The sequence below is a fragment of the Sorghum bicolor genome, chromosome 3 (genome assembly GCF_000003195.3).
Source record: "Sorghum bicolor cultivar BTx623 chromosome 3, Sorghum_bicolor_NCBIv3, whole genome shotgun sequence".
In the NCBI taxonomy this organism is placed as follows: domain Eukaryota; kingdom Viridiplantae; phylum Streptophyta; class Magnoliopsida; order Poales; family Poaceae; genus Sorghum; species Sorghum bicolor.
The window spans coordinates 8,925,088-8,938,592 of record NC_012872.2 but is presented as its reverse complement, the minus strand read 5'-3'; the positions used below and the strand labels follow the sequence as shown (position 1 = coordinate 8,938,592).

Here is a 13,505-nt window from a genome sequence, read left to right as displayed (position 1 = left end):
TTTCGTGTCCGACTTTATCGTTATCGTTTTCGTATTTTAAATGTAAAAGTAGAGAAAAAAATTAGAAGTTTTTCGAACCGTGTGTGTGCATCCTTTGAGGAAAAAAGGGGAGGAATCCATGCCTGTCGTAGCTTAATTATGTATTATATATATATATATATATATATATATATATATATATATATATATATTGGGGCTCAATCGCATTTTAGTTCTAAAGCCAGCATACTTTGTGTATTAATTTATAGAGAAATCATAACTCATCATGATGGTGTTATTATGTATATAATGCCGAACACGGTATAAAGGAATACCGGCCCTATTTAGTTTATTTTAAAAACCAAAAACTTTTTAAGGTTTCTCGTCATATCAAATTTTGCGGCACATGTACGAAGTATTAAAACGATAAAGTCGGACACGAAAACTAATTGTACAGTTTGCTTATAAATCGTGAGATCAATCTTTTGAACTTGGTTAATGTATAATTAGACAATAATTATCAACTAAAAACAAAAGTAGTACAATATCTCGAACTAAAAAAATTTTAGAAACTAAACAAGACCCAAATCCACAACGAATCAAGCCTATTCATGCTCTTTGTCCCTTGTCGACTAGATCAGCATCGATCTTTCAATTAATGTCGAATGGTCTCGTCGCTCGAGCCATGCACACTGGAAAGTTAGATTAGTTACACACATATATTCGACGGGTACAATTCCATATCAGTCATGCATGGAGCTTGTTTGGTTCCTGCAGCGGTGTAGCTTGTTTCATACACTGCTTCGGGAATATATGCATGCATGAGTGAAGATATATAAATATATGCATTGCACATAGCATCTGGCAGCTTCTTTTCACCGATCCAACACCATGTTCTTTTATCTTGATTATGTGCACCACAGCATTAATATATGAGTGTACGAAATCAATATATATTTATTTACACTCTGTTAGGATCCATTAGTTGCTAGCTGATAAGCTATAATTAATTATTAGCTACTATTAGCTAGTTTTATTTAACTAGAGAAATAGTTATTAGTTTGGTATTCAACTGACAGTTAGCTAAATTATTAGCTAGATCTATTTGGATCCAAAGAGCTAATCTCATTAGCAGCTAACTATTATCTCCTTCGACATAAGATGGCAAACTTGAAGAGTGAAACAACGTACGTACCTCCTATTAGGTGATATGAGTACCATAGCATTGTGTAGTTATCCGTGCAGGCTCTTACGGAGTATAGTTGAAAATGACAATGGAAGTATTGACCAATGGTCCACAAACCTTGCTTAGTTCGGCTGTGGGCAATTGCCCTTCTACTTTTTTTTTGTTTCCTTTTTTGTTTCCTAATTAATTTACCTCTGCCCGCCCCCCCTCCCCCCTTCTTTTTGAGTAAATGTTTTGTACTGTACTAAACTTATGCTTCGTTTGGTAATAAATACTGTAGGAGGTGCAAATCCCTCCTGTTCTCATAAAAAACTAGAGTTTTCATGGTGTCGACGTATCCTAAGTGGTTGTGCTATCTTTGGCACAAGTGAATTCTTTTCCACAGTTTCGCAAGCCAACACAACCTTCAGGTGCTTTGCGATGAAAACGCAGATTATGGCAGACCAGGCGGCAGTTAATTCTTATAAAAATAACGTTTTGAAGCGAGCGATTTTCTTCTCTCAATAGACTTACGTTGTGCTTTGTTAGATACTAATACGTACCTATATCAAATTATAAGACGTTTAACTTTTTTATCTTAAGTTTGACCACTCGTCTTATTCAAAAAATTTATGGAAATATAGTCAAATTTAAGTCATTCTTGAAGAATTTTTATTAATAAACCAAGCGACGTCAAAAAAAATAAATATTTTGTACAAATTTTTAAATAAGACGAGTGATCAAACTTGATGTCAAAAAAGTCAAACGACTTATAATTTAGAATAGATTGAGTACTATATATATGATAAATTTTGGCTAAATTATTGGTAAAGCGCAACCAAAGACAAGCGCATGTTGACGCCACTTTTGTAGGGAAAGCGTTAGCATGCCATACCATTTCACCTGGCCTAGATGGCATATAGGTATGAACTCTACTCATGTGTATGCACGCATGATGCGTGATGAATTGATATGGATCAGAATGAAGCTTTACTAAATTAATTCCTTTAGAAGTAAGAAATTGAAGAAGGAAAAGATCCCCTCCACACATGCATAAATCAAGCAGCCACGCAGCCTATCCCTTGGCTGGCTTAGTAACAAGCTACATGGCTATGGCATGCTCGGACACACACTTGTCAGTTGAACCCTGATACATGCATGGTTTATGTGTGACAATGGATATATGCTATAGACATCAAATCGTCCAGTAGATAGATATATTAGGGCGTGTCTACATACATACACAACCATATACAACACACCCGATCGACACAACGCCACGCGTGCACGTGTTTCTCCGTGCACCTAAAACTGTTCGAGAAGTGAGGAAGACGACGCTACAATAATGATCAGCACTAGATCACAATGATCTGTCATTAGCTTGCTTGTCCTAGATAGATGCCTACAGCTACAACAACCCTCATACCGTATGCGAGGCAATGTGGACCTCACACCGACTTGCCTATCCACAACTTGCATCACGAAAGGCTTGCAGTATATAGTCACAACATTTCTTGGCCACTGACACGTGTGCATCTCGATGCGGGCAGCCGTCGGCCATGCATTTACATCTTCATGTAGAAGAGGTGATGGCTAGAGCAGGCCTGCATGCGTGAGCGGCACGCAGACGGTTGCGTCCACAGGAATCACAAGCCAGAGCAGGCAAACCAGAGGGAGGTCATAGCAGGTTGCACGTAAGTAGAGACATTCCAGAACCCAGGCACATGTCGCCAGCAGTAGATGAGGTCCCAGCGGGAAAGCAAGCCTAGGTGCATGAGGACAAGTGCGACACAGTTGTAAAGAACAAAGAGTCCAATGCACAGTAGAAACAGACACCACCAAAAAAGAAGGGAGCTAGGCAGAAGGTACGAGGCTTCAATGGGAAGCGGCTTGTGCAAACATGCCTCTTGCCTATTTAAGCCGTGTTGTAGCGCCTGACTCATTGCATTAGAACAACTCATCTCGCATCCATCTTGGTTGTGCATGTATGTATGCTTTCTTGTTTTTTAGTACTATCTGTGAATTGTTCCTTGTTGCTTGATATGATTGTTGGTGCTTCTTGGATTTAGTTACAGTTAAGGAGGAATAGAACCATGGCGGACCAACAGCAGCAACAAGAGATGAACGATGTTTGTGCCAGTGGCCTCAACCTACCTATAGGGTTCCACTTTGATCCGAGTGACTTTGAGATTGTCAACCATTTCATCAGGAACAAGGTGCGCAATAGGGACTATACCTGCACCGCCATTGGGGAGGTTGATCTAAATAAGACTGAGCCATGGGACCTTCTGAGTACGTAACTAGCAGCCTCAATCTATATTGTACATACATACACACCTTGGTCTTGTTTGATCCATGTTGTGGATGCATGCTGCTATGCTAATGATTGAGATGTGGACTGATATGTGGCACTTTGCATCCTATAGAAGAGGCAAAAATGGGAGAGAAAGAGTGGTACTTCTTCTACCAGAAGGATCGCAAGTACCCGACAGGGCTTAGGGTGAACTGGGCCACGAAGGCTGGTTATTGGAAAGCAACTGGCAAGGACAAGAAGGTCTATAAGCCTAGCAAAGGGGAAGAGGTGGTCTTACTCGTCGGCATGAAGAAGACACTCGTCTTCTACAAAAGCAGGGCTCCTAGGGGCGATAAAACAAACTAGGTGATGCACGAGTATAGGCTCAAAGGTAGCGGCAGGCTCCCTGACCCTGCATCTACATCTAGCTCAGCCGTTAACACCACCGTGGCCATGAAAGCTTTAGCCTCTACTTCCAAGGTCTATGGTAGTGGTAACAACACTATCATGATGCATGCATGCATATGTTACTTGATTTATTTTCTTGTTGTAATCTGATTTTGCTTTTGGCTTACAAATGAAATTTGCGTAGGATGAGTGGGTAGTCTGTCGTGTGTTCCACAAGACCACTAGGATCAAGAAGATGACTGCACTGACGTATCAAGAGGCCATGGCTAGTGCTGAGATCGATCAAAATCAAAACAACATCCTGCCTATGCTCATCCCCATGTCGCTGCAGCTGCCGCTACTAGTGCCCTTGCCAATTTCCCATTGTGCTAGAATTTGCCATGGACCCGCTGGCCCCCTACCACCCCAACCCCAACATTGGTGTGGGGATGTCGCCGATGATGCCACCTATGGTAGGTATCAGTGGCGTTGTGGGCTCCAGATTAATGCTGCCCTGTTCACCAATCTGATGGTCGCGCCACTGCCGATGAACTTCTACCACCAGATGGGCATGGGTGCAGCAGCTGGCCAGATGGGCATGGGGGCACTAGCAGGCCTGATGGGCATGGGGCCAGATGGCCAGATGGACATGGTGGCTAAGAATCCTATAGAGATAGATCCATTCGAGGGACCTCTCTCTGTCTAATTCTTCTTAGAGAACTCCTCTCTTCTCTAGGGGGGTCAGGGTCTTTATTTATAGCCCCCTAGGAAGCACCACAGCCCCTGGATCAAACCGACTTAAACGTGCGCTTAAGATTAATCATCAATGTTGGTGGAGGCACGATCCGCGAGGTTCACCCTCATTGGCTGAAAGCCTCGGGTGGCCACCCCTAACAGGGTGGGGCACCCACCCCTGCCCTATGGCAGGTGGGCCCTACCTTTCAGGTGGTGTCTTCCTGAACCTTCTGGAGTATTCCTGAGTTGACGTTTCACATGATCTCTCTATGTAAATCTGGCATGTGGGCCTCCTTTTATTCTTATTCCGATAACCCCCTGCAGAAATAAACAATCACCAAAACTTGTGGAATTCTGTTAGTGATAACCCCTATAGCTAGATAGTATTCTCATTTAAGTCCTTTCTCATGCTATGTTGACGGTTAAAAAGAGTACTTATCTACCGTCAACAATCAACAAGTGTAAGTGTTGTTCTAATGTGTTTTCTTTTATTTTAGCACTTAGGATGGTTAGTTTGAGCACTTGAGACTTGTTTGTGATTCGTATTGTATCCCCTTAATAGTATGGCATACCTATACTCAAGAGCAAGAGAATATAATCATTTCAACCACTTGAGTCTTCAGTGTCTTCATATGCCATTTCTTCTCCATATCACTTCATAAGGGATTGCAATCAACTTTGTCTTCTTTCTTTGAGCATGTGACTTAAATCATTTTCACATATATGATTTCACCTCAATGGCTTCAAGTCACTTCCACTAATGATTTGATCCTTAACATGATATAACTTCTCATAGCTTGATTAGTTCCTCAACTCAATGCAAGTGGTCTCTTCTTCACCTTAGCCATGGTACCTCGGTCCTCAAGCCATCGCTTGCCCTTTACCTTCGCTTAGTCCCTCAAAACCCTTTCCTTAATATTTTTACCTTATCAAGCCATACTCAAGTCACATCATATTAAATATTCATGAAAAACATTTCTTCAATAGGGTGACTATATTGATGTTGATTCACATATGTCTCTATGTAAATAAACATTAATATGGTGAAGCCAATTCATGATTCCTTGTATCCTTTTCATTTTGGCTTGATAATCCTAACACTCCAATATCTATCTTCATACTTCTAGCTTGATCAAATCAATGCAAATTGGTCTTTACCCATTCAAGCAAACTGATGTGGAGACCGACTTATATCCAATATGAGTTGTGTCCTTTGTCATTTGACCTCTTTTGGCATTTTCACACTTATGCATTCTTGATTCATTCTTCAACCTTGATCTAAACTAGCTCACTAACAAACTCTTCTTGTTCATGAAAGGCATGCCATCATTGAGACCAATCCAAAATCATCAACTCATGTCTTTATTTGTCATTTGCCAAATATGCTTGCTTTCTCACAAAACTATGATATCCCAAAAATAGAAGCCATTTTCTTAATTGCATTTGCATTGTTGTCTTTTTCTTAAACTAGATTGTTTTAGTCTTTCATTTAAACATTATGTGGAATATCATCAAGCTTGCCTTCTTGTTGAACCTTTGATACATCCTGTTATGGAATATTCATGTGTATGCAATATACCTAATTTCCTGCTCAACACTTAGCAAACTTGTTAGACCTTTAATTGTATTGTCATTTAATTCAGCAAAACCCACTAAAGGGCTAGATGCTCATTCAGCTCCCCAAGCCAACCCCGTCCACCGAGATCCAAGTGTTCACACCACAGCTTCCATGACCTAGCTACCTCATTAAAGGGAGAAGTGCCACACATGTCCTCTAGTTGTCAGTCAAAATGCCTCCTTGTGCTAAAAATAGCCACCACTGAGTGGGACCGTCCATTGGCACACAGCGATGGTCACCTCAGCAATGCAAATCTACTATCCACCACCTCCCATATCGGCCTCATCACCAACTCTGTGGGCATCTCCCACATCGACCTCCTCGCCAACTTTGTGGTTGCAACTGGCATATGGTTCCACCAAACCGTCACCCTCCACTACCAAGCAGAAGCGAGGCCCACCAATCATCGCACCATCGTCCTCCTCCTAACCACTAGCTTTCTCCATCGTGGACATTGCAAACTTGAATCCTCAACTAGGCATTCACCTTCCTTGCCATGACGTTGGTCGCCGCTGCAGGCTGACCAAGCATGAGCTTCCAAAACAACACCTACAAGGAGGGATGTGACACCACCGGTGCCACCATCGCCATTCCTAAAGGTCAAGGTTTTTACCCAAGGAAAACACAACACAAAGGGGAGAGGGTGTCCGATTGACGCTTACAAGGAAGAAAATGGTGCCCGAAGGTATCAGTGTCATCGACCCAAGACGGAAAAAGCTTTCACCATCATGCCTCAACCTCGTGCATAGTAATGCCCATGGCATGTCCGCTGCGCTAGCCGCCACCTCGTTTGACTGAGCCACCTAGTATTGTTAATGCCGCCAATCGTAGTCACGAAACTCGCCACAACGATGCCACCACCACTATGGTCATAGATCCCAAGTTGGTCGCCAAAACAGCCCCTCCATCGCCGGGTAGAGCCACCATCGAAAGGAGAGGAGAGAAAGGATGGAGGAAGGCCCCGTTGCTAGCATCCTCTCAACTGTGCGGCCTCTGGCAGCATGCTCTCGTAGGAGCAAGAATGCACGGGGAGGGATGGAGGAGGGGCTGGGGAAGGCAGCGATGCCGCTCATGTTACCCAGGTGGAGCGACACGAGGATTGAGAGGGGCCGTGTAAAATGATTGTTTCCTACATATATATGCTAGTGTTGAACCACATGTCATGATTAGTTAGATTCCTCAGTTTTTAGTTTCTTTGTTTTTTCAAAATTATTTGCTGAGGTGGGCGTCTTACTGTGTCTTTTTGTACTAAGCCATACACGGACTCGTATCCGAAAATCACTAAGTACTAGTGCTGTGTATGAAAGGGCATTGCACAAAAAGGACATGTAGCTTAGTGGTTACAAGAGCATCAGTAGCAACTTAGGTTCTAGGTTTGACTCCCCATGGGAGTGAATATTCTAGGATTTATCGGTGTTGTGCTTTAAGTGGTAGACGACGTTTCTATCACAACGATACGAATGTGGTAACTTTATCAATCTCGAAGATTATCGATCCAATCTTTGAAGATACTTATAGAGATAAGATTTGTATGAGTAGGTTTATAGGAGTGAGTGTACATACGTTAAATTAAAAAAGGGCATTTAATTTTTGGGATGAGCCACACGACCATAGAACAAAAGGTGGAAGTAGGTGGATAAATGGCTCCTACTTTCTGCCACCATGTTCCCGGTAGAGTACTTGTGCTCTACACCTATACATATACCCAAGTAATGGTGTCTGGACCAAAATGATAGGATTGTTGAGCACCATGCAATTAGCATGAAGGGGGCCCACCCACCACTAGCTAAACTATTCATCTCTGCTGTGCTATACCACCTTTAATTTGTCCACTCGCTCACCACATACTCTCTCTTGCCACCATATATGCAGTTGCAGTCGATCTCTCTTCTCTACATACAAGAGCACGCAGTTTCATCGTCGTCCTTCTCTCCATAGAAACACACACCTGCTTCTTGTTCAACTCGATCATCTCCCTCCCTTCCACGCCGTACTACCACCCTCGGCCTGGATTATTACCTCCATCCATATATAGCTTTGATATCTCTCGCCGATCGATTCCCTCCTGGAATCCAATCCGATGCGGCGGCCACCACCACCACCACCATTGCCAACCCAAGTGGCGTCCTCGTGAGAGGTTGGCAGCGAGCTACATCAGCGAGAAGCCTAGGACGCGCAGTATATCTCGGAATGTGCTGTCTTCCAACATCCGCGAAGCTATTCTCCCTCACCCTGCCCGCCTATATAACCATCGCCATGGCTCCCCCTCCCAACCCCCACCAGAGCTAGCTAATACTGCTACATCACTACTGTTATCGAGCTCGGTCGATCATCAGTCTAGCCATGGTGAAGTTCTCCAAGCAGTTTGAGGGGCAGCTTGTCCCGGAGTGGAAGCATGCCTTCGTGGACTATTGCCTGCTCAAAAAGGATCTGAAGAGGATGCAGCACGCCCGGCTGTTGCTTGGCCGGCATCATGCTGCTGACCGTTGCGAAGCAGGCCTAACCGACACACAAGAAACAGCCGGTCATCACGCGGAACGGGCCTCTCTCTCCCTGTCCCACTGGCTCTTGGACAGGCTCCCTGCTGCTGCTCTCTTCTTCGGCTCCAATGCTCGCAACAACGATCATGGGGTCATACACGTACGTACGATTACCAACTACCACCACTTGCTATCTAGCTAGCTGCACCATGCATGCGCCCATACTGTGAACCACCTCACGTGAAAATTAAAGAATCTTTACTTGTTCGCGTTGAATAATTAATTCGTCACACACATATACTACTGCAGGTGCACCGCCGGAAGCTGCTGGCGGGGTCGGCGAGCAGAGGCGGCGGCGGCGGCGGCGACGACGAGTACGAGACGGAGCTGCTAGAGCCGACGCCGTTGGCCGACGCGGACGCGGCAGCGGCGCGGGAGTTCTTCGCGCGGCTGGACGCGCAGCTCAACAAGGTGAACCAGTTCTACAAGAGCAAGGAGCAGGAGTTCTTGGAGCGAGGCCGGTCCCTGCGGCGGCAGATGGACATTCTCGCCGACCTCAGCGCGGCCAGGGCCAGCAGGGACGACCCCTTCGTCGCCTCAGCCTCCGCCTCCGCCTCCTCCGGTGAGTAGTGTGCATGAACGCAAACCTCTGATCGACATCGACCCGACGACGACGACGACGACGACGGCCATAGCTAGCTAGCGTACGTGCGTGCGAGCGAGCGTCGTCGTGTCGCATGGATGGCGAGAGCGAGAGGGATACGTGGGACGACATGTCACGCAAGCACAACGCGGCGAACGGGGGCGCGGGGGGTTTGAGTGGTGAGGTGACTGCTGACTGGTGAGGTCAGGTCCACCGTCCATGTCGAATGCTTTGCCTTTGCTTGCTTTGCTTGAGGCGTGTGAGCAAGGAATCACTAAGCGCTGCCCAGGAATATATGGCACCTCTCCCCTTTTTATCGTCTCGTCGTGTGGGGGGGGTGTCTTTAGTTAGTTGTGTCTGCATTTGGCGCGACCACATTGTTGCATTGTTTTATTTCATTTCATCACGACTTTATTTAGTGTTGCTGCCTTAGCTTTTTAATTAGAACCTCTTTAATTGAGTCTTTTGCCAGTCTGGGCATAAAATTTAAAAAGAAAATCATGCATGGACCTGATGCATTCACAAGTAGGAGTAGCGAACATGAGCAAAAAAAAAAAAAAACTAGATAATAGTATTTACGGAGTATAAGATAGATAATAAGATCTGGATGCCTCCGTGATTCTACAAAGATAAGAAGCATCAAACAAAATTCCATGCATTATTTGTGCTAGTAGATCATGACTCCTTAAAAAGGCAGAATTCCTTCCTTTCAATAATACCAGTACTAGTAGTACAGAGCATCTATAGTTTATCATCGTGGTTCCTCAGTGATTAAATAATGATCTTGAGATTTTTTTCTATTGAAAAATGTATAATCTTGAGATAATTCCTTTATTTCATATACATCATCCTTTTTTTTTTTGTTCCCATACTACTCAAAACAGAAGACGAGTCCACAAGGTATGCGATGACGTCAGCATCAGACACGGACCAGCTCCAGCTGAACGAGCAAGAAGGAACCACACCGACCAACGACAACGACCCCGGCGTCACGGCTCTTGCTCAAGAGGACCACCAGCAGCAGGATCTAGAAGGCTCTGGAACTTTCGCGGGGAGGCCGTTGAGCGGGTGCGGGAGGAAGAGCCTGAAGATCACCATCCCCCTGACCACCCCCTCCAGGACGATCTCCGCGCTGACGGACATCCTCTGGGACGAGCTCGCCAGCAGCCAGTCCTCCAAGAAATGCAACCCCGACGGTGGCGTCGGGAAACAGAGCGTCAACAAGACCAAGCTCCGGCACGCGGAGAAGATGATCAAGCGCGCCTTCGTCGAGCTCTACAAGGGCCTGGGCTACCTCGCCACCTACCGGTACTAAGCGCCGCCGCTCGCGCATTCCTTCATCGTTCTCCTGCAGTCAGATCATCCTGGGAAGTGAAAACACTGAATGTTTGTGTTTTGGCAATGTGCAGGAACCTGAACATGATGGCATTCGTGAAGATTTTGAAGAAGTTCGAGAAGATTACTGGGAAACAGGTCCTGTCCGTATATCTCAAGGTGGTCGAGACCTCCTACTTCAACAGCTCCGACGAGGCACGTGTCCTAACATACATTTTGTTCTGTCACTCTGTCAGTCTAAGGGTATCTGCTGGAGCACTGAAACTGACGACTCTGCTCTTCTATCCGAGTTCACTGCAGGCGCTGAAGCTGATGGACGAGGTCGAGGACATCTTCGTCCGGCACTTCGCCGGCGACAACCGGCGCAAGGCCATGAAGTACCTGAGGCCCGCGCAGCGGAGGGACTCGCACGCCGCCACCTTCTTCACGGGGCTCACGGCCGGCTGCTTCGCCGCGCTGTTCGTGGGCTACTGCGTCATGGCGCACATGGCCGGGATGTACTACTACTACTCCACCCCGGCGCCACGGCCACGGCCACCGCGCGCGCGCGGTGTCACCGCCGGCGGCGGCTTTGGCGACTCCGTGTCGGTGTACATGGAGACCGCGTACCCGGTGCTGAGCATGTTCGCGCTGCTGTTCCTGCACCTGCTCCTCTACGGGTGCAACATGGCGGCGTGGCGCAGGTGCCGCGTCAACTACGGCTTCATCTTCGAGTCGTCGCCGCGGCCTGCCGGCGGCGGCGGGGAGCTCGGGCCCCGGGACGTGTTCCTCGTCTGCGCCGCATCCATGGCCGCCGTCGCCGGCGTCATGTTCGCGCACCTAGCCCTCGTGCTCAGGTCGGGCTACCACCACGCGTCGCCGCACGTCCAGGCCATCCCCGGATTCTTGCTCCTGGTGAGCCTCTCTCCGTCTACTGCCCACTGCTACAATTATTGCTTTCCGGATGCTCCCCTCGTGTCCTGGCTGCTGGAGAATCCAAGAACATGCTTCCGCATATGCTCCTGCTGCAGCTGCTCATGATCGAGAATGAGAATCATGCATGGAATGTGTTCGATGCATTGTAGGTGTTTCTGCTCCTGCTGTTCTGCCCGATCAACGTCGTGTACCGGTCCAGTCGGTTTCAGTTCCTCAGGATACTGAGGAACATTGTGTTGTCACCGCTCTACAAGGTACAGCATCAGCAGCACTTGCCCTTGTTCTGTTCTGACCAGTTATTCTCTGATACGAGTCCTTGCATGATCTTCTTGGGACCAGACTGGACCAATGCACAGCCACAGCCTGATTGTTTCTGAATATTTGCAGGTTGTGATGGTAGACTTCTTCATGGCCGATCAGCTTTGCAGCCAGGTATTACAACTAGTAATCGGTGCTATAAATTTCCTGAATTTCTGTCGATCGCTTGAACGAATCTATAGAAGATGAACATCTGACAACGGAGATGGCAAAATGGGCAGGTGCCTATGCTACGAAGCCTGGAGTACCTGGCGTGCTATTACATCAGTGGGAGCTACTGGACGCAGGAGTACGGCTACTGTACCAACACCAAGCACATCAGAGACCTGGCCTACGCCGTCTCCTTCCTGCCTTACTACTGGAGAGCCATGCAGGTAAAGAGTTCTTTCATGCTGCATCCAAGTGCCTGAACTCATCAGTCTATGGACTGTCTGTACTCTGAATGTCTGAAATGTGATGATATGTATTGTTGGGTGTGCAGTGCGCACGGAGGTGGTTCGACGAGGGGGACACGAGCCACCTGGTGAACCTGGGCAAGTACGTCTCCGCCATGCTCGCCGCCGGCGCCAAGGTGGCGTACGAGAAGGACAAGAGCCTGGCGTCGCTGTCGCTCCTCGTCGCCGTGTCCAGCGGCGCGACGGTGTACCAGCTGTACTGGGACTTCGTCAAGGACTGGGGCCTGCTCCAGCCCAACTCCAAGAACCCCTGGCTCAGGAACGACCTCATCCTCAGGAGGAAATCCATATACTACTTGTCAATGGTACGTCCCTCAGCTAATCACCCGCTGAGGAAGGATCATTTGCAGTGTCTTGCAGAACAAAGTGCTTGCTCGTTCAGAGTTTCAGTCTGTCTGTCCGACCGAGCGATATCAAGGATCAAAACAGAACTCTGAACACGCACGAAGATTAGAAAAAAAAAATACAGTTTCAACTCGGTAACCAATATTAAAATTTTCGACCATAATCTCTAGATGGACGAGCGTGCTGTTTGTTCTGCACTAGTGAAGCATCACGTTCCAGAAGAACCAATGGCTCGAGTGAAATGTTCTGATTCCTGTCTGAACCTTTTTTTTGCAGGGACTGAACCTGGTGCTGAGGCTTGCTTGGCTGCAGACCGTCATCCATCCAAATTTTGGGAGTTTGGATTCTAGGGTCACTTCCTTCTTTCTAGCGGCCCTCGAGGTGATCAGGCGAGGGCATTGGAACTTCTACAGGTAAAAAACTTATAATGCTACAACAATCTCATTAATTCTTGAACAACAAACACATTTGAGAGTCGAGGCTGAACCACATATTGAAAATTTCAGGTTGGAGAATGAGCATCTGAACAACGCAGGCAAGTTTCGGGCGGTAAAGACGGTTCCACTGCCTTTTCATGAAGTGGACGAGGACTAATGCACAACTACTGAACCATCTGACCATCGCTGCTAGATCAAACACTTTGTTCCTTCAACATTCTGCTGGATTTTTTTCAAACTCAAGAGGTGGAGAATTGTTCAGGTCCTTAGCTGTTCATGCGTGTAATTCATTCCTTCAGGGAATGGAATGGCATCTCTATATAACCCAAGATGCTGAAATCATTTGTTCGTTCCTAGATGCGTCAAGGTGTAAATAAGAGGCACCGAATTTCGCAGTATT

The 13,505-nt window shown here is 46.6% G+C and overlaps 1 protein-coding gene and 1 pseudogene across 1 annotated transcript; both read left to right on the top strand.

Moving 5' to 3' along the window:
* LOC8070462 lies at positions 3,238–4,530 on the top strand (annotated as a pseudogene).
* Positions 8,062–13,503, top strand: LOC8070461 (phosphate transporter PHO1-1). The gene is made up of 11 exons (XM_021457784.1): positions 8,062–8,817; positions 8,967–9,279; positions 10,185–10,608; positions 10,710–10,830; positions 10,936–11,529; positions 11,700–11,804; positions 11,938–11,982; positions 12,090–12,242; positions 12,350–12,628; positions 12,945–13,081; positions 13,175–13,503. Exons 1-11 carry the CDS (start codon positions 8,521–8,523, stop codon positions 13,260–13,262), a joined length of 2,556 nt encoding a protein of 851 aa, XP_021313459.1. The 5' UTR covers positions 8,062–8,520; the 3' UTR covers positions 13,263–13,503.